Here is a 27,060-nt window from a genome sequence, read left to right as displayed (position 1 = left end):
TCTTTGCAGGGCTTCTTTGCTCCTTCTCTTAATTCAAATTTCAGCTCGAAATGCCACTTCTTCATAGAATCCCTTTCCTGAGCACACTCTTTAAAGTAATTGTCCACTAGCCACTTGAACAGGTCACTCAATAGCACTTTTTCATGGCACTGATATATGACATTATCTTATTTATTGGCACATTGTCTGTCTCCCGTACTAGAATCTCAGCTCCCCCATGGCAGTGACATGGTCTTGTTTACTATTGCGTATTCCCAAAACCTTGAACAGCAATGCTACCTGGTAGACAGTCAATAAATATTTGTTGAATAAATAAATGCATGACTTACAGGATTTTGCATCCTTCTTAACATCCTTTTTAGCTTCCAAATTTAAGGAGAGAAGCCTGCACAGCCATTTTTTCTTTGTCCAGGCTTCATCTTTCTTCATGTCCTTTTACTTCTTCACCAGCTCCCCCATGGTCACAAAAGCCCAACGGTGCTGTAAAAATATTAGAAAGAATACTTTATTCTGAAGCCTATGAATGAGAGGATTGTGTAAAGAAGTTAATCTAAACGTCTCTACACAGTGGAATGCAGCTGGTGACTCCAAAGGGGACTGACCCGCCTCCGGAGCAGCCACGCCCTTGGAGGTCTGTGGAGGGGCCAGGCCAGGTCTGGAACTGGTTGAGTGCAGTCATGGAGGTGGCTCTGGAACAGTTCTTCATCTTCGTAGGGCTGCTGGTGTGCCTGGTGTACCTGGTGAAGTGTGTGAGATTCTCCAGATATATTTTCTGGCACTTCCAGAAAGTTTTGCCAAAGTCTTTCTTGAAGTCAATGGGACAATGGGCAGGTAAAGACAGCTTTCCATCTCTTGTTTCTTGTTATGTCTTATTATCATGTATATCTCAAAATATAAATTGCATTTTTTCCTTTTGAGAGCAAAGATGTAATTCTTTTGGGTGACTTTTATTTGGGTGTCTAGAAAGCATGAGTAAAACTGGAATTGTCTAAAAGAGAAGATGTGGGGCATGAGAAGAATTAAGTGGAAGAATGCCACCCAATTCTTGCCTCTGTGCTTGTTCCCTCATCCTTAGTAGTTGGGTTTTCTCCTTTTTGGAGTTTCTGGTGACACAAATAATAAGTACTGCAGAAATTTCCGCAACCTTTTCTCCAGATTTTTGAAGGCGCAGGGTACTGCCATTTTGTGGAAGGGTGTTTCAAAATTCAGAAATACAAATAATTTTACTTTACTTTATTTAAAAAAATTTCTCTGAGCCCTTTCATGAAGTGAGGGTATTACAAAATCAAGGTAACAAAGGTCCCTATAGGAAGACATGTTCAAGATGGTAGTCTGGTTTGTGTCCCAAGTAGATTAATCACTGCCTACAAAAGAATGGGATTTATCTTCTGGAACTACCACGCAGAATTTCAGCCTGATGACTGGGTTTAAGGTGAAAAGCATGAGGCTATGGTTTCAGCATCTCTTTGAATGAAGTGCTAAGGTTACATGAAGAAATCCAAGGAATCCAGTGACTTAAAAAAACAACCCAAAGAATTTAAACAGCTTTAAAGGTACCATATGCGGCTAAATAGGAGAGATTATAAACAACCTTATAGGGCTTCCAGGTAAAATATAGGATACTGAGTTAAATTTGAATTTTGGATAAATAAGGAATAATTTTTTAGTGTATGACATCCCAAATATTATGCAGGACATACTTATACTAAAAAATTATTTGCTGTTTACTTGAAACTCAAATTGAGCTGGGCATGCTGTATCTTTACTTGCTAAAGCTGGTAACTGTACAATCTTAGTAGCAGATATAAAACAATTGCCATATGGAAGTTGCTTGGAATGAAAAATGTGTTTTTTGAGATTAAGAATTCCTCCTATCAGTGAGGTCATATGATACATGTCTTTCTCTGATTGACTTATTTCGCTCAGCATAACACCCTCCAGTTCCATCCACTTCGTTGCAAGTAGGAGGGATGGGGTGCCTGGGTGATAGACACTGGGGAGGGTATGTGCTATGGTGAGCGCGGTGAATTGTGCAAGACTGTTGAATCACAGATCTGTACCTCTGAAAGAAATAATACATTATATGTTAAAAAAAGAAGAAGAAGAAGAAGATAGCAGGAGGGGAAGAATGAAGGGGGGAAAATCAGAGGGGGAGATGAACCATGAGAGACGATGGACTCTGAAAAACAAACTGAGGGTTCTAGAGGGGAGGGGGGTGGGGGGATGGGTTAATCTGGTGATCGGTATTAAAGAGGGTACGTACTGCATGGAGCACTGCGTGTTATGCACAAACAATGAATCATGGAACACTACATCAAAAACTAATGATGTAATGTATGGTGATTAACATAACAATACAATATTAAAAAAAAAAGAAAAATGTGTTTTTAACTGTTGCATGTTATGTTTGAAGTGTGTGTGTGTGTCTGTGAATACTCCTTCACTCTTGGGGAAGTATCTCCAGAAAACTTGCCAAATAGCTTGAACTTGAGTGCTCTGGATCCAAATACCCTGCTCCACACAGATCCAAATGCCCACACACTTGGCAGGGGGTGGGGTGGTTCTTAAAAGTCTGTACAAGGGCTGCTCATCAGTGTAAGGCAAAGCCCTTCCGAAAACACACACTCCAAAAGAAGTTCACATGGGGCCAGAGACAAGAGTATTTGTTGACTCACATTAAAAAAACGTAATCTTAACCTATTATTTGAGTCAATATTGAATAGAATTATCACTAGCAAGATTAAAACGTCTTTGAGCATAGGCAGATCTCTGGGAGAGCATATATTTCTGGTGGAGAGCCAGAAGAAAATCCAATTACTAAAGATGAAATTGTTTAACTCCTCAGAACTCTGTGGTTGATTAGAAAATTATGTCACTGGTGTATCTTTATAGAATTGTAGCCCCAAAATCAGATAGCTGGGTTTCAAGCCCTGTTGTTCTCATCATTTTTAGCAATGTGACCTTGACTGAGTTACTAACTTTCTCTCCCTCAGCTTCCTCCTCTATAAACTAAGGAAAACAATGGTCCCTGCATTATAAACTTGCTTTGAATATTAAATGAGATGATGCATCTAAAACACCTGAAACAGTACATGGCAGAAAGTAAGCACTCAATAAAAACCAGCCATTTATTGATGTTATTATCTTAACTATAGTACAGACCCTATACTGGGTGATTTGGAAGATTCCCATAAGGGAGGGGAAGGTGAGGCAGAAGATAACCCTGAGCATAGCACCTGTACCAAGAGGAACAGATAATATGCCTGGATTCACCTAGAAGGCCCCAAATGAACAAATAAAACTATCAGCCATTATGAAAATGAGAGTGCTCTGGGGCACTTAGGTGGCTCAGTAGGTTAAGTGTCTGACTCTTGATTTCAGCTCAGGTCATGATCTCAGGGTCATGAGATCAAGCAGCAAGTTGGATTCCGTGCTCAGCGTGGAGGCTGCTTGTCCCTCTCCTGCTCCTCCCCACCAACCCCCCACTCACACTCTTTCTCTCTCTCAAATAAATAAATAAAATCTTAAAAAAAAAAAGAAAGAAAATGAGAACACTCTGCCAGTGTGTTTCTGGAAGCTTGTACAGCTTGGCTCTTACTCTCTAATAAGCTAAATGTATGTTTTATTCACACTTGGAAAGTATACCCTCTGATTGTTGTTCAAAGGTAAATTGCAGATACATAAATACTTAACTGTAATATAATTTCAAATTGTGACATTCACTCGAATGAAGTTTACCCTAGAACTCAGTCATAAAATATGTGTGTTAATGTTGGATATAAAAGGACTCAGTCAATCTGATCATTACAGGTTAATCAATAGATACCCTGACTGCAGATTCTTCAGGTCCCTTTATTTCATTATATCACTTTTTGGCATTTCTGTGTTGTCCTCTTTGTTAAGTTCCTTATCTCCCATGGACTTTGAGTGCTGCTGTCCTGTGGGGGTGGCATGGGAAGAGGGAAACACTTGACTTTTAGGAAGAATCTTGAAATGTCCTTACCGTGAGAGTTGAGTGTGTAGGTAGAGAGATAATAGGGTACACCGTTTGGGGTCTGAATGAAATGTTCCCTGGCTGAGGTTCTTTGTTTCCTTTCGGAGGCTATCTTCCACAACCTTACCAACCCCTCCAAAAAAAAAACCAAAAAACAAAAAACCACCAAAACCGAAAGCTTCATGTGGAACATGTAATGAGGGGAGTCAGGGCTGGAAGCTCCAGAGTTGAGTGGAGTAGGGCTGTAGAGCAGAAGGGCACTGCTTTGAAATACTGTGTCTTAGGCAGTAAGCCTGCAAAAAAATGTAGCTGGTGTGAAAGAGCACTTTAAAGATTAAGTCTGTCCTTTAAAACCATCTCTGCTTTTTGCAGTGATCACTGGAGCAGGAGATGGGATTGGAAAAGCATATTCATTTGAGGTAAGTTTCGTTCTTTGAGAATTTCTCCCCCCTTATATTGAACACACTGTGATCACATGACAGGCACCCCCAACACTATGCTTCTGGTTATGAAAGCCACAGACATGAATTTATGAAGGCAAATATTTTCTATAAAAAAGAAAACTTAAAAATCATAATCTCACTCTCTGGATATCTTTTAAAAAAACACAGTGATATTCAGAGGTGCCAGGATCATCCCATAGGAGTTGTTCTAGGAATTTAGGGGACATTGTTATTTTCTAGTGTAATTGTACCATAAAAGTTCATATGTTTAAATACAATTAAAACTATAAAACACTTTTTATTTATTCTTACATTATAGGTAGGGTATATATTGATTTTTAAAAAATTATTTGTGTAGGCAGGACATATTACCTATGACCATCATTTCAAGAAGATTAATGGGCATTATAAAATATTACGTAAAGGGGTGCCTGGGTGGCTCAGTTGTTAAGTATCTGCCTTCGGCTCAGGTCATGATCCCAGGGTCCTGGGATCGAGCCCCGCATCGGGCTCCCTGCTCTGCGGGAAGCCTGCTTCTCCCTCTCCCACTCCCCCTGCTTGTGTTCCCTCTCTCGCTGTGTCTCTCTCTGTCAAATAAATAAATAAATAAATAAAATCTTTAAAAAAATATTACATAAAGAGAGGATATGATAGGGCTGAGAGTCACTGGAATTCGATTAGTGTCTCTGAGTATTTCCTTCCAGGCTTTGTGTTTATCTGCAGATAGATAGATATATGGGTAGTTATAGTTTTTAAAAATGCCCTTATAGTATATGTAGTTTTGTATGTTGCCATTGCTGTTATGATGATTATTCTTACAAATTCCGCATTTTCATTCATGAAATATTGTGTCCTGGAATTCCTATTATTTTATTTCTTCATCCTGCCCTATTACACTGACCTCTAGAATCACGTAAAAGACAACACAAGAAATAGAATCCTTGAAATTACAAAAGGAGGAAGAAATCAATAATGCTTAAAAATATAATGAGAAGCACTTCAGTTACAAAAACTGCATTCAACGACAGGCAGAACCCATGCATCCTCTTGTCCCCAAAGGCTTGAGTCATGATAGACACCAAAACATCTTGTGTGAAGTGGACAGTGCAAGGTATATCAGCGGCACTGTTTCAGGTCTGTCCCCCAACTTCCAAGGATACTTTCTTTGGTATGGACATTCTGCTTCAACTCTTTTTTGGGCTAAAGAGTTCTTTGCTCTTACCCTAATTTGTATATAGCAACTCTCTGATGACTGCTAGTGCCCAACACTCAGAAGACAGGTGGTCATATTTGAGTGTGGAGGTTAGGGAGACCACTCAGCAACCACTTTCCAAAGCCTTGTGTCTTCCTCACCCAAAAATCAGAAGGAAAGCTTTTCCAGCTATTTGCATTAGAACTATATCCCCTTTTATATAACTATTTTCCACCTTAGACCAGGTTTCTGGAGAGGACCTAACCCCTCATCCAAAAGATCCATGGCCTTACCTCTTTCTTAGTTCTCTGGATTGCCTTGAAATCCAGGTTCTTTCTTCATGATTTTCCAGATTCTTTCTTCAAAGTCATGCTGACCTGACCTACTAATGGTCCCCCTTGGTGGTTTAAGACAAGGGACACTTTTCTTTCTACTTAGAGGAGACCATGTGAAAACTTAGCCATTCATTTCTTCACTGTTTCCAAAAGCAATGGCCTGGGGGTCAGGAACTGTGGGTTCCTGTCCTCGCTCTAGCACTAACTGTCTGGAGATTTTGGACAAGTTGCCCATCCTCTCTGGGCTTTTGTGTCTTTACCAGGGCAAAAAGTACCTCCCAACTTCTAAGTTGTTTCTGTTCTAACTAATTCTTGCTTTGCTCTTTCTTGTAGAATCTTTTTCTTCATTTCCTGTTGTTCTTTTCTAAGTCTGTGTTAAACAGTTTTCTGGGTTTCTTACTTCTTTATTCAGGCTCTTCGCCTTCCAGAGAGCCTGTTCTGGTCTGCTTGCTAACTGCTTCTCCAAGAAAAGCAGTTCAGAGTGAGATGCTGCAGATCGACCAACCTAAGGGTTAAGAGCCCAAGGTTGGTAATCAATCAGACATCTGTGCGTTCAAACCCTGCTTCATATGCTTACTGCAGAATTGCCACATCAATAAACTGGAGGCCCTGGTAATCCCACTGCAGCTTTTGTAAAGGTTTAATGGGATGAAGTGGGCAAAATGCTTTGCCTAGAGTAAGCTCTCCAAGGTTAGCCTATTATTACTGGATGTTTAAACTGTTCTTCCTTTCCTAGATACTGTGTTTTTTGAGAGGGACAATGTATTGTACTTACCCATATTTGTACTCTTCCCTTTATTCTTTCTTTCCCCCTGATATTCCAAGTTTTGTTCTTTTGTCATATCCTTTCTGTTTAGAGAACTACCTCTAGCTATTTTTTAGAGTAGGTCTCTTTGTTTTCCTTCATCAGAGAATGTCTCGATTTCCCCTTCATTCCTGAAGGATAATTTTGCTGGGTATAGGATTTAGCACTGACAGTCCTTTGCTTTCAGCACTTGCAAAATGTTGTGTGGTTTTCTCTCTCACTGCTTTCAGGACTTTTCCCCTTGACTTTAGTTTTCTTTCTTTCTTTTTTTTTTTTTTAAAGATTTTATTTATTTATTTGACAGAGAGAGAGATAGCGAGAGCAGGAACACAAGCAGGGGGAATGGGAGAGGGAGAAGCAGGCTTCTTGCCGAGCAGAGAGCCCGATGTGGGACTTGATCCCAGGACCCTGGGATCATGACCTGAGCCAAAGGCAGACACTTAATGACTGAGCCACCCAGGCGCCCTTGACTTTAGTTTTCTTAGTTATGATGTTTCTTGGAGTGGATTTCTTTAGGTTTATCTTGTTTGAGGTTTGCTCAGTCTCTTGAATTCTTTCATTATTCTTTGAATACTTTTTCTGCCCAGCCTTCTTTTCTTTTTCTGGGACTCCAATCACATGGATGTTAGATCTTTCTTAGAGTCTAATGGGTTTCTGAAATGCTGTTCATTTTCTTCATTGTATTTTTTTCTGTTGTTTAGAGTGGGTAATTTCTATTTTTTTATCTTTAAATCCACTGATTCTTTCCTTGGTCACCTCCATTCTGCTGAGCCCATCCATTGAGTTTTTAATTCATTTATTTTATTTTCAGCCCTAAAGTTTCCATTTGGTTCTTCTTTATATCTTCTATTTCTTTACTGAAACTTTCTCTTTTTGCATTTGTTTTAAAAATGTTTGTAATTGCTTGTCAAAGCATTCTTAGGATGGTTGTTTTAGAATCCTAGTCCAAGGGACGCCTGGGTGGCTCGGTCAGTTAAGTGTCTGCCTTTGGCTCAGGTCATGATCCCAGAGTTCTGGGATTGAGTCCCGCATCGGGCTCCTTGCTCAGCGGGGAGCCTGCTTCTCCCTCTGCCAAAGAAATAAATAAAATCTTAAAAAATAATAAAAAATAAAATCCTAGTCCAAGAAGCCTAACATCTGTGTCATCTTAATGTGGCCATCTATTGAATGTTTTTATCTCACTCAAATTGAGATCTTCCTGGTTCTTGGTACGATGAGTGACTTTTGAATTGCAGTCATTTTTAGTTTTCTGTTATGAGACTCTGGATCTTATTTAAATCTCTTTTGGGTCTGTACCAACACTGCTTCAGTGGAGGGAGGAGGGGGTGCCAGCTTGTTCCTACCAGGTAAGGTAGAAGCCCAGGCTTTCTACTTGGCCTCCGTTACAGGGGTGGGGGTGGGGCGGATGCTGCCTCCTTGTTACTGCTGAGTGGGGGTGGGAGTGCTGGCTCCCTACTGGGCCACTCAGGGTGGGAGAGGCAAGAGTGCTTCCTTACTGCTCCCCAGGAGGCTGCCAGTGGTATTTGGAGGAGGTGGCCTCACCACCACTTGGGTGGTAGTGAAAGTCCTGACTCTCCACTAGGCTTCCTCCTAATTGCAGGGGTAGGGTGAAGGGAGGGAAGGGAAAGGTTGCCTTGGCACTGCCAGGTGGAAGTAGGAGTTCAGGTGTGCTGACATGGGAGGGGGTGGCTGGGATGGACGTTCTACCTCCCCACTCAGCCTTCCCTGATGCCAACCTGGCCAGGGGGGTCTCACCAGTGTGGAAGTCTCAGCTCCTGACTCGGCCTTTGGGGGTGGGGGTGGGGTGGGACCATGGGGTGTTTGGTTTTTTGTTTGTTTGTTTGTTTTTGAGCTGTTTACCTGGAGTAAAGCAGTTCTTTTCTAAAGTTTGCTGCCTTGCTAGGCTGTTTCTTTTCTTGTCCTTTGGTTAGAGAGAGCAGGCTTTTGTTGGGACTTCTTAGGTCTGTACCTGTGGTGTTTCTGAATTGCCAGCTTTTCCACCAATAAGTCTGGGATATATGAGACAAAAAGAAAACCCAGGAACTCACCACTGTGCTGTTTCTTGGGTCTTGAGGCCCCTTGCTCATCTTCTCCCTATCTTTTAGAGTCATTTGATCTTTATGTATTATGTCCAGGTTGCACAATTAAGTTGCATATCATGGTAGGAATGGGGAAAAGTACTTCTCCATCTTTCTGGGAGCCTATTCTATATTGCATTTTAGCTTAATCTGTATTTATATTTAGTGTGGCAAGAGAGGCTCTGCCTCCTGCTAAGGGAATTTCAAGTAGTACTGGAAGAAGGTGGAAAACAATTGTGGCGAGGGACGGGCTGGGGGAGGAAGCGCGAGACGGGTCCACTATTCCCTCCCTCTGAGGCCGCTGCTTTCACACCAGTTTTGCTCCTTTAGCACCTGAATTTCTTTTATTCACTGCCATACAGAGGAGGTCTGTTTTCCTGGCGTTCCTACCACCTGTTACAGATTAGCAGCAACAAGCACTTTCCCTGAGGCAGGCCCTAACATAAAGAAGGGAACAGTGCACATTCATCTCTGCCGCAGCCCTTCTGTAGGACGGTGCCACAGTGCATTCTGGGAAAGGGAGGGCTTCTGCCCCTCAACTCCCTGAAGGAAAAGAGGCAAAACCTGTGTATGGAGCCTGTCAGCTGGGACATTCTAGAAATAAAATTGAGCCTTGCTTAAGTGGACAAAGGGAACAATCCTAGCCCAGACAAGTGTTTTCCGCGCCCCCCTCCTGGCCCAGACCGCTTCACATAGAAACTTTAAAATGTCTGCGGCTCTTGAGAGGAATGGCACAACTCAGGAGAGGCTGGAAGCCCACCAGGAAGCAAACATCCTTCGTGCTGAAAATGCAAATTGCTTTCCATTTAATGGACAATCTTCTCTTCAGGAGGCTGATGAAGTGAATTGTGAGACAAAGGTGCTTAATTCTTTGGCCGCCATTTTGATGGATTCCAAGGCTCAAAATGAGGGTTTGAAGGTGCGTGTGGGAGTGTTTTCCATACGGAGAGAGAGAGAAAACTCTGCGATATCACTCGCAGGGTCAGTCTTTTTTTTTTTTTTAAACATTTTATTTATTTATTTTGATAGACACAGGGAGAGAGGGAACACAAGCAGGGGGAGCGGGAGCGGGAGAAGCAGGCTTCGCGCGGAGCGGGGAGCCCGATGCGGGGCTCGATCCCAGGATCCTGGGGTCATGACCTGAGCTAAAGGCAGACGCTTAACGCCTGAGCCACCCAGGTGCCCCAGGGTCAGTCTTGAAATGGGACAGTCCTGGTTTTTTATTTTTTAATCTTTTAACCTTCCATTTATTTTTAAAAATTTAAGTGGACTTAATTTTTTTAGAACAGTTTAAGGTTGACCACAAAATTGAGTGGAAGGTACAGAGAGTTCCCATATCCCCTCTATCCCCAAACATGTGTAGCCACACACTATTGACATCCCCCACTAGAGTGACCTTTGTTAGGGTGGATGAACCTCCACTCACACTTCATTACCACCCAGAGCCCATAGTTTACTTCAGGGTTCACTCTTCTTGGCTTGATTTTTCTGTGGTGGTTGTTTTTTTAGAGGAAAGCACAAGACATGCACAGCTGAAGATGTTTTTGTTTTAGAGAACCTTCTTCCGCTTTCCCCTCCTTTGCTCAGTCTGGCCAGAATTTAGCTTTATCTAGAGTCACTCAAAATCGACATCATAGTCTTTGAGAGATTTTCTGTGGTTTTTAGGACCTTTTAAATAATAGCTGTGTTCCAGCCGAACTATCAGTAAATACACTTTTTTTGTATGTCATGTTTAAATGTCGTAGGATATTGACTATTGGAAGGGAACAACAGATGTAGAGGATCACCCTTAATTATCTTTTTTGTATATCTGGATATTGATTGACTATTTTTTATAAAGTGAAACCTCACTGTAGAGATTCTAGGCCAGAGGTTGGGCTTGTGATGATCTTTTATGGCTGAGGATCACCAATTAGAGTGAATGTAAATTTATTTTAAAATACTTCAGCTGAAATGATAATGATAGCATGTGGGTCAGTTTTCTATTTTACACAGCTTCTTGAGATTTAACTCACAATCCATAAAATCTACCTGTTTTAAGTATATAATTAAAGGAATTTTAGTAACTTAACCAAGTGTTCATCCTCATCACCATCCAGTTGTAGAACATTTCCATCACCCTAATAAGATTCCAATAAGATCCCTCATTCCTGGTTGCAATTAATTCCCTATTCCTATCCCAGCCCTGGGCTGCCATTGATCTTTTTGAACATTTTGTACAAATGCTACCACACAATATGTAGTCCTTTTTGACTGGTTTCTTTCATTTAGCATGTTTTTGAGGTTCATCAGTGTTATAGTATGTGTTGGCCATGTTTCCCTTTTTATTGCAGAATAATATTCCATTGTATGGATATACCCAATTTATTTACTTACCAGTTGAGGAATGCTTAGTTTGTTCCCATTTTTTGGCTATATCGATCTTTCTCAACTTATAATGGGGTTACATCCCTATAAACCCATTGTAAGTTGAAAATATCACAAGTAGAAAATGCACTTAACGTCCCTAAACTACTGAACATCATGGCTTAGCCTAGCCTGCCTTAACTGTGCTCAGAACACTTACATTAGCTTATAGTTGGGCAAAATCACCTAACACAAAGCCTATTTTATAATAAAGTATTGACTACGTCATGTAATTTATGGAATGCTGTACTGAAAGTGAAAAACGGAATGGTTGTGTGGGTGCAGAATGGTTATCAGTGTTATGGGCCCCTCACTCTCATGATGGCTGGCTGATGGGAGCTGTGGTGGCTGCCGCCTAGCGTCATGAATGAGGATCATACCGCATATCACTAGCCCTGGAAAAGATCAAAATTCAGAGTATGGTTTCTACTGAATGTGTATCACTTTCGTGCCATTGTGAGGTCGGTAAATCCGAAATCAAATCATCATAAGTTGGGGACCATCTGTATAATAATGCTGCTGTGAGCATTCATATGCAAGTTTTGGTGTGAATATACATTTCCCTTTTTCTTGGGTAGATTACCTAGGAGTGGAATTGCTGGCTCGTATGGTAAATTTCAGTTTAAGTGACATGAGTCTTAGTCCACATTTCTGCAGTGGTTGGTTATCAGTTAAAGCTAACGCCCAGAGGTGGTGTGTGTTGGGTTTCTTCTTGCCCGTCCAGATCTACTCTCTGTCCTTCCTCACCCTGCTCTGTGCCCCAGGAGGCTGACCTGCCCCAACGGGCTCAGCTGGACTCTGGTTTCAGCTGGGTTTGACCAGTGGGAGACTCTGGCAACAGATGAGGCGGGAGGAGAGTGGGGTTCTTTTCCAGTTGTCTCCCTGCGGGTCTAGGGTCCTGGCTGTGTCCTTCTGCTGCAGGTATAACTCTGTTAGGCGGCCCTTTGCACATAGCAGCCTTCTCCAGTTCTGGCCACTGTTCATTCCCCAGCCCTTTGGGGCACACAGGTGACAGAGGCTGTGCTGTTATTAGCCCCAGAGTATTGTCGTTTCCTTACACCGTACCCATACATTGTAAAAACATCCTTTTATTAAACTCTCCTCAAGTTACCCAACTAGGCTGTGCTATCTGTTTCTAGCCAGGACCCTGACTAAATCCAGTGTTCAGTTAATTTTTAAAGATGCTAAATTAGAGTTCATCAACCTTTATGCTTCAGTTAACTGGACTTTCATTAGACAGTCTTCCCTTAGCCTAACAGATGTTATAAATAATTTCCTGAAGAAATGCAGTTCAAGATATGTGGATTGGCTAGAAATCTTGTACAGTCACTTCCACCCTTGTAGGAACAAATATGTCAGATCTGTGAGTGCAGCAGAGTAGGCCCTTGGCCTTGAGCTGATTTAGTCTCTTTAGTCGCTTTGTGGAGGATTCCTGACCTCACTAGAGGGTTGACCATATCCTGTCTCCAGCAGGCGAGCATTATATTTACCTGGGATGAGCTGTATGCAAGGCACTCACAGAGTGCATAAGGGACGGAGAGCTGGGACTCCACAAACCTCTAAGACCAGGTTCATGACTGTTTTGATGCCGACCTACTAATAAATGTTTCTGGGTGGCAGGGTTTGGTTGGAGCCTTGCTTGCATTTTGTAACACACCATCTGCTGGCTGGGTTGTGGGGGAGGAGAGCTGTAGTCTTAATCTAGCTCTGATTACTGGAGGCTACAAGAAAATCCCAATAACTACAAACACCCAAGTAGGCGAAGGTCAAAGACCTCGAATTTACTGCCTCCCAGGGTTCCAGCCATTCAGGGTTCCCAGTGGGTGCTGCCCGGTCACAGGCAGGGCTCCCTAAGGGAGCAGATATAGCTGCTCTGGCTGGTGCAAAAAGTCAACCAACTAACCCTAAACAGGGCCAGCCCCTCTGGCTTCACACCTGAGCTCCACACAGCACCCACCCACTCCCCACACATGTCCTTCTCCCTCCTTAACCCCGGGCAACCACTAATCTGGTCCCCATTTCTATAATTTTGTTACTTCAAGAATGTTATATAAATGGAATCATACGCTATGAAACCTTTTTGGATTGACTTTTTTTTTTTTTTTTCCACCCAGCACAGTTCTCTAGAGATCTGGGTGGGTTCTTGTATCAATAGTCTGTTCCATTTTATGGCTGAGTAGTATTCCATGGTATGAATGTGCCAGTCTAACTAGTCGTCCACTAAAGGGCATCTGGGTTAGGTTGTTTCCAGTTTTTGGCAACACGAATGAAGCTGCTATAAACATTTGTATATAAATTTTTGTGTGAAGAGAAGTTTCTATTTTTCTGGGATAAATGCTCAGGAGTGCAATTGCTGGGTGGTGGGATAGTTGTGTGATTAGTTGGTTAGTCTTTTTTTTTAAGTTTTAAGTTTTGCCTAATTATTTCCCAGAGTGACCATACCCTACCCACCAGCAACGGATGAGTAATCCATTTTCTTCACATGCTCTCCAGCATTTGGTGTTGTCCCTATTTTTTATGATTGCCGTTCTGAGAGCTGGGTACTGATGTCTCATTGTGGTTTTAATTTGCCTTTCTCTGATGGCTAATGATGTTTACATACATTTTTTTTTTTAATTTAAAGAGATGTAAAGAAGAAAACAGCAAAGGTCGTCATCTACTTTTTGTTTCTCTGATGTATGTGTTCTTTATTACTGCCCAGAGAATACTGGAAGCAAAACGCATGACTAAAAATTGCGTGGTTTCATTCCTCCACCTCTGGGCAGTTCCAGTGGTGCTCCCCAACATCTGGGACGGCTGCCACTGCAGGCGGGGCTCCCAGCCCCAGTGTGGCCGACAGGGGCATAGTGCTTCTGCCGTCCGTGTTCCCGGCAGCCAAGGTACTGGCACGGAGCTGGCCCTTGGATTAAAATCACTTGGCCAGCTCTGCCTCAGACCAACCCAAGAAAAAGAGCTGCTTTGCTCTATTTTTGAGTGTCCTCACACATTTATTTGGCAATTATGGTCTTTTCGGCAAGGAAATTCTTCTTCCTAATGTCTAAATGCCTCTCCTCTAAAGTACTCCTGTTGCGCTCTCACATTATTCTCTTTCCTTAAGAGAATATTCTCTTGCCTTAAGTGAAAATAGCAGCTTTTAATTAGTTTTATGTTCCCCTGGACTCACTGCCTTGTTACTGAGCGGCTTGACCTCAACCCTGTAATTTCTGACCCAGGCTTTGACTATCCCACGTTACTGGAGTGTGCATGTGTGCGAGACAGAGAGAGAGACAGAGATGGATCAGACAGGAGTGTATATAATCCATAGACGTGATTACAAAAAGTCATAAAATGAGAAGTGTGTCCCTTATCACTCAGCTTAAGAATGAGAACATCCCCAGTGTCCTTGAAGCCTGACATATGTCATGCCTTTGTGTCCCCCCTCTGTTACCCCCACAAATAGAAGCATGATCATGAACATCATGTTAACAATTTTCTGACTTAAAAATAAAAGTTATATTACACATGCATGTATCCCTAAACAACAAATTGGTTGCAGTGTTTGTTTTGAACCTAATGTGAATTGATTCATTTGTCTTCTGTAATCTGTTTCTTATTGGTCATTATTATGCTTTTGAGGTTCATCCATACGGATGTGTGTAGAACACAGTTCATTCATTTTCAGTATTGTATAATATTCTGTGACATACATATATCCCAATTTATTATACTTTGTTTTGTTGATAGACATTTTTGCTGGTACAGACACTTTGTCCATGCCTCCTGAAGGTCTTGTGCAAGAGTTGAGAACATGCCCCGGGGCAGAATTGCTGGCCTGTAGGTTATGCATTGTCAACATATCCAGATAATGCCAACTAGCTTCCAAAGTTTTGGTGTCAAAGTTATATTGACCTCATAAACTGAATGGGGGAATTTTACCTTTTTTTCATAGTTGAAAAAGATTGCACAATTTAGGCATGATCCTTTTTTTTTTTTTTGGATATTTGATAGAACTTATCTGTAAAACCATCTGTCAATGGAGTTTTCTTTGTGGGACAATTTAAACTACTCATTTATACCATTGTCAGTATCACCTTATTATTATTATTTTTAGTGGTTATAGAACTATTTGAATTTTTAATTTTTTCTTGTATAAGTTTTGGAAATTTATGTTTTTCTCAAAATATATTTATTTCACCTAAGTTTTAAAATTTATTGGCATAATTTTTTTGTAGCATTCTCTTCCTATGTTCAAAAAGTGAAAGCAGGAAAGGAATTTAGTCCAAGGTTGTCATTTGGTTCACAAAATACCTGAGAATGTTCAGAAAGTGAGCAGAAGTATCGAGAGGTTAGGCAGTGGGGGACACAGCCGGGTCACCCCATAAAGCAAGTTGCACCAGGGCGTTTACTCTCTTCCCACTACACTCTCCCCGCTTTCTCTCTACTTTCCGGAATTCCAATTACTCAGATGCCGTTTTTTTTTTTTTTTTCCCTGGAACTCCTATTATTCAGATCCTGAAATCATCTACTTGTCGCTTTTTCCCCTCACAATTTCCATTTTGTCTCTGCTTTCCTTTCTGCAAAAGGATTGCATTCATTTTATCCTGTTTTATTGAACTTTTCACTTTTTGCCATTTGCTTTTGAAATTTCAAATTTCTAAAAATTTAAGAATGAAAATTTTTTAAGAAATGAGAAATTGTTTCCATTTCTGAGAGCTCATTTGTGTTTTGTTTGCGACTTTGTGGAGCAGCCTGTTCTTTGAAGAGAGTAACAACTTCTCTTATCCCTCTGGGATAGATATATATATATTTTTTCTTTTTTTTTTTCTGCTTTCAAAAAACTGTTTTTCTCCTTCCAAGTTGCTTTTTTTTTTCCCTGTTTGGCTATCTTTCACGTTAGCAGCTTTCCATAGATAACCCTTGGTCTGTCCAGGTTTGAGAGCTGGCTGAGGGGGATGAGAACTCTGGCTGGACTGTCTGAGCGTGCAGGGGGGCACGGGGGAGGCTCGGAGCTGAGTGTGAGTGGCTCATGCTACGTGCTGGGGAGCCCCCAGCCAGTGTCTTGATGTGGGTGAGATTCCCCAAAGAAGAGCTAAGCCCTGGCTGCCATCTTTCTGGAGTTGGAACTGGTAGGGGCATAGTTTGGGCATCCCCTTGCTCTCAGAGAGGACCCCTGTCTTCAACATGTGGCACGGAGGTGGGCATCTAGGGCTCTAATGGCTTCTCCAACAGCTCTTACCCAATTCCCTCCCCCCCCATTTAGCTCCCCCTTTGCCCCAGCTTTGGTGCTGGCGGTGCCTGGGACTTTTGAGGATATTAGTGGTATCAATTTTCCCATTTCTGTTGTAAGACTTGGGATTCTGTCAGTCTAATTTCTAGGAACCAAAAATTTGGGGTTGCTCTTGTCTCTTTTTACTCCCTGTGGATTTATGTTTTTCTTGAAAGAAGTTGTTTCCCATTTAATGGGATTTCAGGAGGTAGCAAAATTAACTATTGTGTTCAGTTCCCTCTCTTAACCCCCATTCTGTATTTTAAATCTCAGCTGGATCTCTAATTATGCCCACCTTTTCATTCCTAATATTGCTTATGGTTTACTTGTGCCTTCTCTCTTTTTGATTAATTTTCCTGGAGATTTGCCAGTTTCATCCATTTTTTTTGAAAGACTCAACTTTTGAAAGAATGTTACCTGCAATTGTTTAGTGTATATACATGCCTGTTAGATCAAATGTATTATTTATGTGGATTCAATACCCTGTATCCTTACCAAATGTTTGTGTGTATCACCCAACAACTACCAAAAAGGGAAATTAAAATCTCCTGTTCTGATGGTGTATTTTTCAACTTTCCTTAGGTTATTCTATTAGGTGATCCAGGATTAGAATTTCTATATCTTTTTGATGACCTGAACTTTTTACTAGTCTTTATTTCTAGTAACACTTACACGCTTTAGTAGCCGTTTTGATTGGCATTAATAAAGCTATGCCTTTTTTCTTTTTGGTTGGTATTCACCTTATGTATAAAATTGTTTTCTCCTTTTAGTTTCAACCTTTCTGTGACCTTATGTTTTAGGTGTATTTCTTGAAAATATCATAAAGTGAGATTTAAAAACTCCGCTCTGATATTCCTTGTCTTCACTAGAACATGGTAGTCCAGTCATTTCTGAAATCTTGTAGATATTAGGGTTATAGTCTAAATGTTGTGGCCCTTTAGCCAAATAACTTAAAGGATTGACCAATATTTTATCTTCAGTGTTGTACAAACACAATTCTCAAACAAAGATACGTGGTAGCACTTGTTAAAGTTTTATTCAACTTAGTAAGGAAGGATCCAGTAGGAACCCAAACTGCTGACTTCAGAGTGTTTGAGAAATAAGGATTTAAATAGTCAGTTGGAAAGGAATGCGCAATAATATTGCCAAGTTAGGTACTAGATGGGCCAACTTTCTACAGGGTAATAACTATGCCACCTCTGGGTTAGTTTTTCTGCCAGACTATGAAGTCCTGACAAGTCCTCTGTCCCTAACTTTGCTGGCTGTGAGCTGTCTGTTCTTTCTTTGGCTAAGGACTGTTAAAATTCTGTTAACAGCAAAGTTACATGACCCAAAGTCTCAGTTGAGGTCAAGGCTTCTTAGAAAACATTCTAGGGTGATTTAAAAAAAAAAAATCAAGCAATCATCATTTTGCCTGTATTTAAGTTTGGGATGAAGTTTTCTTTCACAATTTAACATGGAAATATAAAATTCTTTGTCAGAAAGTATGCAAATGGGCTTATTCATTGATAAGGTTAGGGGTAAACTTAGCTAAAAAATAAACCAGAATGGCTAAAGGCAGCTGTAAAATAAGCTTTTACAAACAAGAAAATTAACTTTGGTAGCATGGTTATTGTTAAACTTAGAATTGGTATAATTAATAAGGAACAGATGGTAGGGAGATGACACATCTACACCACACTTATTTCCATGAAAATATAGGTCTACCCAGGCAGGTGTGCCCTAGTGTTTTCTATTTTCCTTCCTTCCCTGTTCCTCACCTCACTCTTTTTATTCTTCTTCCTTCTCTTTCTTATTTTTTTTCCAGTATAATTTAATATATATATACATTTTTAATTGACATGTAGTTGACATAAACATTATGTTAGTATATGACGCAATGATTAGACAATTTTATACATTACCCAGTGCTCACCACAATAAGTATAGTTGCCCTCTGTCACCATAAGAAGTTATTACAATATTATTGACCATATTCTCTATGCTGTACTTTCCATCCCTGTGACTTACTTATTTTATAACTGGAAGTGTGTATACCTCTTAATCTCCTTCACCTGTTTCACCCATCTCCTATGCATTACTTACAGTAGCTAAGATATGGAAACGATATAAGTGTCCACTGAGGGATGAATGGATAAAGAAGGCATGGTATGTATACACAATGGAATGTTACTCAGTCATAAAAAAGAATGAAATCTTGCCATTCTCAACAACATGGATGGACCTAGAGGGTTTTATGCTAAGTGAAATAAGCCAGACAGAAAAAAAACCTAGATGCCATATGATTTTACTTATATGTGGAATCTAAATAACAAAATAAACAAACAAAATCCAGAAATACTCTCTTTCTTGTTTGTTAATCTGAGACACAGGAGATTGAATTGCTATCATCAATCCATACAAGGTCCCTCTCTCAATTTCTTTTCTTTCATTCCCATTTCCCATTTCTCTTCCTCCCACATGCAACCTTGCTAATATGTTTGGTGTATATTCTTTTGCTTGTAAGTACTTTTATGAAATGTTTACTGTTTTGTGAATATTTTTTCATTTATGGAAATGTTTTACTAATCCAGATATAGAATTGGTCTTTCTGTATTTAGTTTGGGAAAAAAAAAAGGCTGTTCTTGTTTTTGTAACTTATTTTCCAAAAAGATACGAATTTGTCTTTGCTATAGTATAACCAAGTTCAGTTCTCAACTGCCCAATATTAGGCAAAGCCGTGGAGGCCTGGTGTTGAGACAGTGGAGCCAATGGATAGAAAAGTTACGGCTGGGGCTGAGGTGAGGCATGGGTGGTGACCGTGTACCTGAGAGTGAGGCCCTCCTTAAATTTTGCACCTAGGTCCTTTGCTTCCCTCATCTCAGTTTGAGCCCTGGGAAAAAACCTAGGTCCCTGAGTGATCACATGATGGGGGGTGGCCTGGACTGTCGGGTTCTCTGCTGAAGACATGGTGTGAGGATAAACAAACCTCTCTTGTATTATGCCACTGAGATTTGGGGCTATTTTGTCACTCCAGCTTTGCCTATCCTGTCTTGCTTACTACACAGTGAGAACAATAACAAAGGAAACACAGTGGATAGAAAAACTAAAACAAGATAGCCAGAGCCATTGTAGTAAATTTGCAATCTCAATAAATGTGACTTGGTTATATTTCCTAATAAATAACAAATATTCAGAAGGAGCTAAAAAAATAAAATCCAATGTTACATACGGGAAGGTTGAAGGTAAAGGGATTGAAAAATACATCCTAGGAAAATGCAGAAAGAAGGGAAAAGAGTGGGAGCAATATCAGTATTAGACAAAATAAAATTCAAGATAATAAAAGAAAAATGTTCATATTGATAAACTTCATATTATTCATATTGAGCCTATTCTATTTCTGATGATACAATTTGAAATACTGAAAGTAGAAACTGATTGAAATAGAAGGATTTGATGAATTTGCAACCACTGTGGGAGATTTCCATGACTTTTTCAGAAATAGAAATAATACAGTGTGACCAGTTTTTTAGATAAGTGGTCTTGGCAGGACTCACAGGGCACACTCATGGTCACAGTTTCCCTTTGTCTCTTTGAACCTGTCCCACAGCTCTGGTTCTTTCTCTGCCTCTGGTCCTGTTACTTCACTGATCCCTCTTAGGTAAAACAAAGTCTTCTGGTCACTTCCAGATGTGAACAGATTTCGATTCCACAGTCCCCGTGTCCAATCACCGGCAATAATCAAGATGCTAAACATGAACTACAGTTAAATCTTCTCCCTTCCTGCAGCTGGGACCTGCTTTGGAGACCATGCTCATGGGACGTGACATAGTGCTATGGGGTGCTTCTCTTTCCTGGTTGCCCACTGAGGTATCTGAGCCTGCCAGGGGCGGGGAGCAGGAGTTTAGAGAGGGTGAGCAGAGGGAAGGAAGGAAATGCCTGGTATCATTATGAGAGGGAGACTGGCTGTCTGGGCCTGGTAACAGTTTGACGCTCACGCTCCCTATGGGGCACATTCCTGGGTTCTCCAGCACAGCGAGCTCTTCTCACATGGCTCTCGTGAATGGGCTCTCATCTTGCACTCTGACCTCCCAGCCCTGAATTCCTCCCCACCTCTGCTTTTGCTGAGGTCTGTTTGCCTTGCGGTGGACATTTTGCATAGAATCTCACCGCACACAGGTTCTCTCCCATATCTGGTCCAGGAAAAAAACTCAACCAAGTCTGAATGGTGGCCTAGCCCATGGCAGCAGAAAGCTCCAATGCCAGACAGAGCACTGAGAAGCTGTGGTTCTTGCTCTATAGATTTGGGGGAGCATTGGTCAAATGGGTCTACAGTGTGAGCATAATGAGTGAGAGATAAACCTTTGTTATGTTAAACTGCTGAGATTTCGGGGTTAACTTGTGACCACAGCATTGCTGATTAACTGATTCAGGCAAAAACAAAGGTGGGGAGCGATAAACAAGAAGGTACAATGCATATAAAATATGAAATGAGATGGATGGTATCCCACTCCCTTGACTTGAGGCAAGAGGTAGGTAATGCTCCTCTCTCACCCTGACCTTGGGGACAGGAGTCACAGCTTGACAGCAGACAGAACCAAAGAAATCCTCTTCATGAAACTCTCTTAATTGTCACGCTCTTTATCTTGTCATATTTTTTTTTATATGAGTGTGGGGTGCCCTGGGGATGGGCTCAAGGACCACATCATCAGTTTTTAGGTTTATTTTGCATATTTTTTTCTTGGTTCTCTCTCTGAAATCACTTTGTAATCTGATTTCTATTGGGTCTTTGTATTTCTGTTGAAACTTGTAATTTAACATCTTATTACATAAATAAAAATAATCAAGGTTATAAGGAATTTGAATACCCTCTCATACCAGATTAACCAGTACTTGGTAAGCTATTTGGTAAACCTCAATTAAGAGACAAAAATATATAAAACCTAGCCAACAAAGAGCAAATACACATTCCTTAAGGATACACATGGAACGTTCATAAAAGTCCACTTATTGGGCTAAAAAGAAAACTGTGATAAGTTACAAATAGCAAAAAAACATACCATGTGTTTACTGACTACTTTGCAATAAAATTAAAAGTGATCTTAGAAAATGATATCCACCCTCTCATCTATATTAAAAAGTTATACTTCGGTGTTGCTCCAATATTAAAGAAAAAATAAAAATGAACACTCCTCTGATTTATGGTCTACGTGCTATGCCGATGAAGATTTTTGGCTTTAAATGACTCTTTTAGAAAATAAGGAAGACTCTAAGTAGTCTTAGTATTCAAGAAATCTGAGAAAGGGAACAACAAAATAAATCCAAAAGAGACAGAAGGAGGAAATTAATAAAGAGAAGAACAAAAGTGGGTGACAGAGGCGACACAGAAATGAACTGATCATTCAAAACTGTTTAAAAAAAATAATAGAAAAGGGATGAAATCTTTCAAAAACTCAAGAAAAAGAAAAAAAGAAAGAAAAGGAACATTAGGATCCTAGCTACAGACAAGGAGATTAAAAAAAAAAAAAAGGAGAGGAAGAGGAAAAAAGAAAGAAAGACTATTTAAATCTTTGTGTTAATTAAAAATCTAGATGAAAGACATGATTTTCTATGGAAACATAAATGATCAAAGTTGGCTCAAGTCATGCCTGAGATGGAAGAGGCAGTTATGAATAGCTATACCTAAATAAGAAACCCAGATATTTTTTACAAGTAAATATTATTAAATCTTCAAGGAGTAAGAAAAAAAAAACAAACCCAAAACATTTCTAGGATGACCAACCAGTTTGATTTGCCTGGGACTGGGGCAGATCCTGGGATGTGGAACTTTGAGTTTTAAAACTGGGAAAATGCTGGGACAAGTAGGTGACCCTACATGTTTCAGGAATTGTGTAGACAGATTAGCATGATTCTGATATCAAAATGGGACAAAGGTAGCATAAGAGAATTGGGATCCAAGTTAAGTATTAGCATACTGAATTTAAAAAGTATTAGCATACAGCCATTTAAAAAAGAAGTGATTTGGCAAAAAGGAATAGATGAAAATGTTCTCAAGTTGATAAAAAAATAATTTCCAGAAATAACAGGAAACCTCATACTTTGTATTGAGAAACATTCTAAGTGTTCTCAGTATGGTAGAGAACAGACCATATATTAGCTTAACAGAGTGCAGGAGATATTAGCCAAGATAAAGAGGCCAAAAGTATGCAAATACTGGAGAGGAAGGGACAAAACTGTACCTTGTAGAGAATATCATTGTCTAAGATGGAAAGCCAAGCATTGAGGAAGAAACTATTACAATGAATAAAAGAATTCGTTTGCCTTGGTGGCTCGGCAGAGTTCCTAATCACAAAGAGTAACAGAGTAGGATATATAGAACAGTTGTGAAGAGGAACAGAGTAGGATATATAGAACAATCAATCACAAAGAGTAACGGAGTAGGATATATAGAACAGTCACAAAGAGTAACGGAGTAGGATATATAGAACAAATAACTGACACTCTTGGGTGCTTGCTGTGTGACAGGCTCTGCACCATGCACTTCTAGTGTGTTTTTTCATTTGATTCTCAGAACAATTTAATGAAGTATGTCTATTGGTGTCCTCAATTTGCCAACGAGGAAAGTCTGGTTTGAGTAACTTGTGCGTACAGGTTTAAGTGATGGAAACAGGAATTGAACCTAGGTATTTCATCCTAGAGTTTCTTCTGCTTTTCATAATTACTTAATTCATGATGACAACAAATAAATGTACGGTACTGGTGGCAGGAACAGCTAAATGTCCTCCCAGATCCCTACTCTTTTTTCCACGGTGGAGAGTTGTAGCTGGAAGTGGTGGCCAGCTGGGGCATTTCCCAGACTCCTTTCCAGCTATGTGGGGCCATGTGACTACACTGGCCGATGAAATCAAGCAGAAATGGTGTGTCACTTCTTGGTCAAGGTGGTTAAAGGAGGGGATGTACCCTCTTTTAATCTTTGCACTGGCTGGCTGTGAACACCTAAAACAGTTTTAGAAACCCAGTGTTGAAGATGACAAAGACTTTCTCAGCCATGGGACCTGAATGACTATGTGAAATAGAGTTTCACACAATTCATTGTGTGAAACCACTGAAATTTTGGACTTCTTTGCGATGTGAGCTAATGTTATGCTAACTAATGTAAACTAACAAGAAATGTCCAAGATTTATATGAAGAAGCTTCTAAAAGTTTTTAGAAGAACACATGAGATTGGGATAAATGGATACCAAATTTATGGATGAGACAACTGATTACTGCAAAAATCATAAGATTGTAAAATATTATTTCCCTTACATATCTCTAATTTCTCTATACTACTTGACTAGACAATTTTATCATTTATTTGGAAAGTTAAACTCAGAAGATAAAACAAACACATTTTGAAAGAGTGATAACTGGTAGGAACTTCCAGTTCCACATATCAAATATCAAAGCCTCTTATAAGATTGTGATTAAATCACAAGTGGCACTCGCACAGAAATTGGCTAGTAAGTCAGTGAAACAGACCAGGTAGATCAGAAACAGACCCACGTACATATAAGAATGTGGCATATGGGGCGCCTGGGTGGCTCAGTTGGTTAAGCGACTGCCTTCGGCTCAGGTCATGATCCTGGGGTCCCGGGATCGAGTCCCGCATCGGGCTCCCTGCTCGGCGGGGGGTCTGCTTCTCCCTCTGACCCTCTTCCCTCTCGTGCTCTCTGTCTCTCATTAAAAAAAAAAAAAAAAAGAATGTGGCATATGACTAAGTTAGCATTTTAAATCAAGAAGGAATGGAAAAATAGAAAAATGTTGTCAAGAAAATTGCCACCCATTTTGAAAAAAATAATGCTGGGTGATTTCACGCTCACATTATTCTAAAAAAGAAACAAGAAAGATAAAAACGCTGTAAAGGGTTATAGGAAAATATATTTATATCCTTAGAGTTAGGGAAATTCATAAAGGAAATTTTTAAGAAGCCATAGTAAATATCTACAAACTTGATAACATGAAAATTAATATATAATGTATGGTCAAGGTGCCAAAAATAAGAGAGAAAACACTTGCTAAATATATAGTAGGCAACTAATGAATACCCAGAATATATTAAAAAAACCACAAGACACCTACAAATTTATAAGAAAATGACAAGCCAGTAGAAGAAAGGGCAAAGTGTGTATACTGGTAACTCACAGAAACATACAAAAAAGTGCTCAGGCCCACTGATAATTGGAGAAATACAAGTTAAAACAATATAGGGATATAATTTCTTGACCACTAGGTTGGGAAAAGTTGAAAAGGTTGCTAATAAAAACTACTGGCCAGAGTGTGAAGAAATAACTATGGTTGTATTTTTGGTGGTACTTTTTAAGGGAGGGCATTTTGGCAACACTGTTAAAATTTAAAAAACAGGCACCCTTTGATACAACAATTCCACTTCTTGCCTATCTACTCTAGCAATAAATTTGCTTGTATACACAAAGAGCTATACAGAAAGGGGTTTATTGTAGCAATATTGGTAATAGGAAAACTTGAAAATAACTTAAGTGCCCACCCAAAAGTGAGCAACGGGACACTATGAGGCAATAAAAAAGGATCAAGTGGCTCAAGCCATACTGATTCAGAGATAGATATGATATTTAGAGATAAGACACACCATTAATGTAAAAACACAGTATTTACAATGCCATTTATGAAGTGTGAAAGGAAAAAGAAACCCCACAAAATGAATGTTTATTTCTGTATGTACTTCTGTATGCACGTAGATGCAGAGAAAAAGGCAAAAGGGTCAACACCAAACTGAAGGCCGCAGGAGCCTGGGGGCGGGAAGGGAAGTAGGCCTGGGGGGCCTCCAGGACATCTTTTACAATGGGCGTTACTTGCATATTTCATAATATCGTTTAATAAATTAAAATAGAAAAAGATGTAAATGCTGATGCTTCAAACCCAGACATTTTTATTTGAATGGTTTGGGTGGGAATTTGACATCTCCCTGGGTGATTTGGAAACCACTGGCTTGAAGACTGAGTTGTTGGCTATTGGAGATCACATATTGCGGTCTTTGATTCAGCTCTTTATGTGTTTTCTGTAATATATAATTCCGTATTAAAATAATGGCACAGTGCTTGCTTCTGCAGCCATATGCTAAATCTGGAATGATACAGAGAAGATTAGCAGGGCTCTGCACAAGGATGACATCTAGAGTCATGAAACAGTCCATATATTTGTTAAGATGGCAGATTTTATGCTATATGTATTTTATCACAATTAAAAAAAATACAAGTATAAATCACTGAATTAAAACCACAGAGAAAGATTTCACTTAACGGGCCCCTTGGTCACTAACTCAAATGTCATCAGTCTCTGTTTAAACGAATGCTGGTTTTTCCTTCTGTCTTCAGGGAAAGCTCTAGCTTTTCTCCTGGTGGCAGTTTTCGGTGTGAGGAGTCTTGGGCACAGCGAGTTTGCCTGTCGTCTGTGCCATGTTAATGCACACACTGCTGCTCAGCCCCCCGCTTCGAGGCACAACCCACTCTGAAGAAGGGCTCCTTCCTGGTCTCAGGGAAGCCTCGGTTTACCCCCCGGTTCCTTATTCTATTTTTTTTTTTAAAGATTTTATTTATTTATTTGAGAGAGAGAATGAGAGACAGAGAGCACGAGAGGGAAGAGGGTCAGAGGGAGAGGCAGACCCCCCGCCGAGCAGGGAGCCTGATGCAGGACTCGATCCCGGGACTCCAGGATCATGACCTGAGCCGAAGGCAGTCGCTTAACCAACTGAGCCACCCAGGCGCCCTCCTTATTCTATTTTTTGTCCCGCTGGGAGCCAGAGAACAGAGAGGACGCAGGCTCATGACCATGCCCGAGGGGAGGGAGCCATGACAAGCAAGGACAAGAGGGTCCTTGTAGGAAGCAGCTCAAAAGTTCCTGCAGAAATACCTCTTTGTACCAGGGGGAGCTGCCCTAGACTTGCTATCTAAACTGTGCTATAAAACCCTCCAAATGTTGAATTCCAATACCATTTGACCCCCGACATTTCTGATGAGAGGGCATTCAGATCGTGGGCCTGTAGACAAAAGCCGCTTAGAATAGTTCTCGGCACATGATGAGCACGAAAGTCAACACTACTGTCTTGTCACCTGTAGCCTCGCCCAGTGTGGCTGTTTCGCTCATAATCCAGAACCTTTGTCGCATTTAAAGCCAGGAGAAGCAAGCACACCACATTGTGACCAAGTGGGTGATGCTCCAATTCACCTTTAAAACGAGCCTTCCCTGTCTGCTTATCATCTTTCTCTTTTTTGGTTTTCCCACCCTGGCTCCCAGCTAGCAAGACAAGGACTCAATGTTGTGCTTATCAGCCGGACACTTAAAAAACTACAGGCCGCTGCCGCAGAGATTGGTGAGTGACCCCGAGAGATCAGGGAGATGTTTGTGGAGCCCACCGACCAAGTGCGCTCTGTCCCGCATGCAGAGGCTCCATCACCATGCCTAAGGCTGGCTGCCCTTGGAGCCTAGGGCGCTGGCCCTTCTGTGGGGTGCTCATTGGACAAAGTTAAGTGCAGGCCATAAGCAGCTTTAGTTCGGCAGGGATTCC

General features: G+C 40.6%; 1 protein-coding gene and 1 non-coding gene across 2 annotated transcripts in view; both read left to right on the top strand.

The window, feature by feature from the left end:
* The first annotated feature begins 500 nt into the window (after positions 1-500).
* Positions 501-27,060, top strand: part of HSD17B3 (hydroxysteroid 17-beta dehydrogenase 3) — a 41,742-nt gene continuing 15,182 nt past the window's right edge. The window contains exons 1-3 of the mRNA XM_045881937.2: positions 501-831; positions 4,367-4,413; positions 26,790-26,865. Coding sequence (XP_045737893.2) covers positions 573-831; positions 4,367-4,413; positions 26,790-26,865 — 382 coding nt within the window. The 5' untranslated portion in view covers positions 501-572. The remainder of the gene's footprint in view (positions 832-4,366; positions 4,414-26,789; positions 26,866-27,060) is intronic.
* On the top strand, positions 25,593-25,695 carry LOC123850298 (U6 spliceosomal RNA). The gene has a single exon (XR_006792265.1). It is a non-coding gene; the product is annotated as a U6 spliceosomal RNA (small nuclear RNA).

This window comes from Mirounga angustirostris, unplaced genomic scaffold, assembly GCF_029215605.1.
Source record: "Mirounga angustirostris isolate CCGP_5_RB_7025 unplaced genomic scaffold, mMirAng1.0.hap1 SCAF_15, whole genome shotgun sequence".
Classification (NCBI taxonomy): domain Eukaryota; kingdom Metazoa; phylum Chordata; class Mammalia; order Carnivora; family Phocidae; genus Mirounga; species Mirounga angustirostris.
This window is presented reverse-complemented; position numbering and strand designations above follow the sequence as displayed.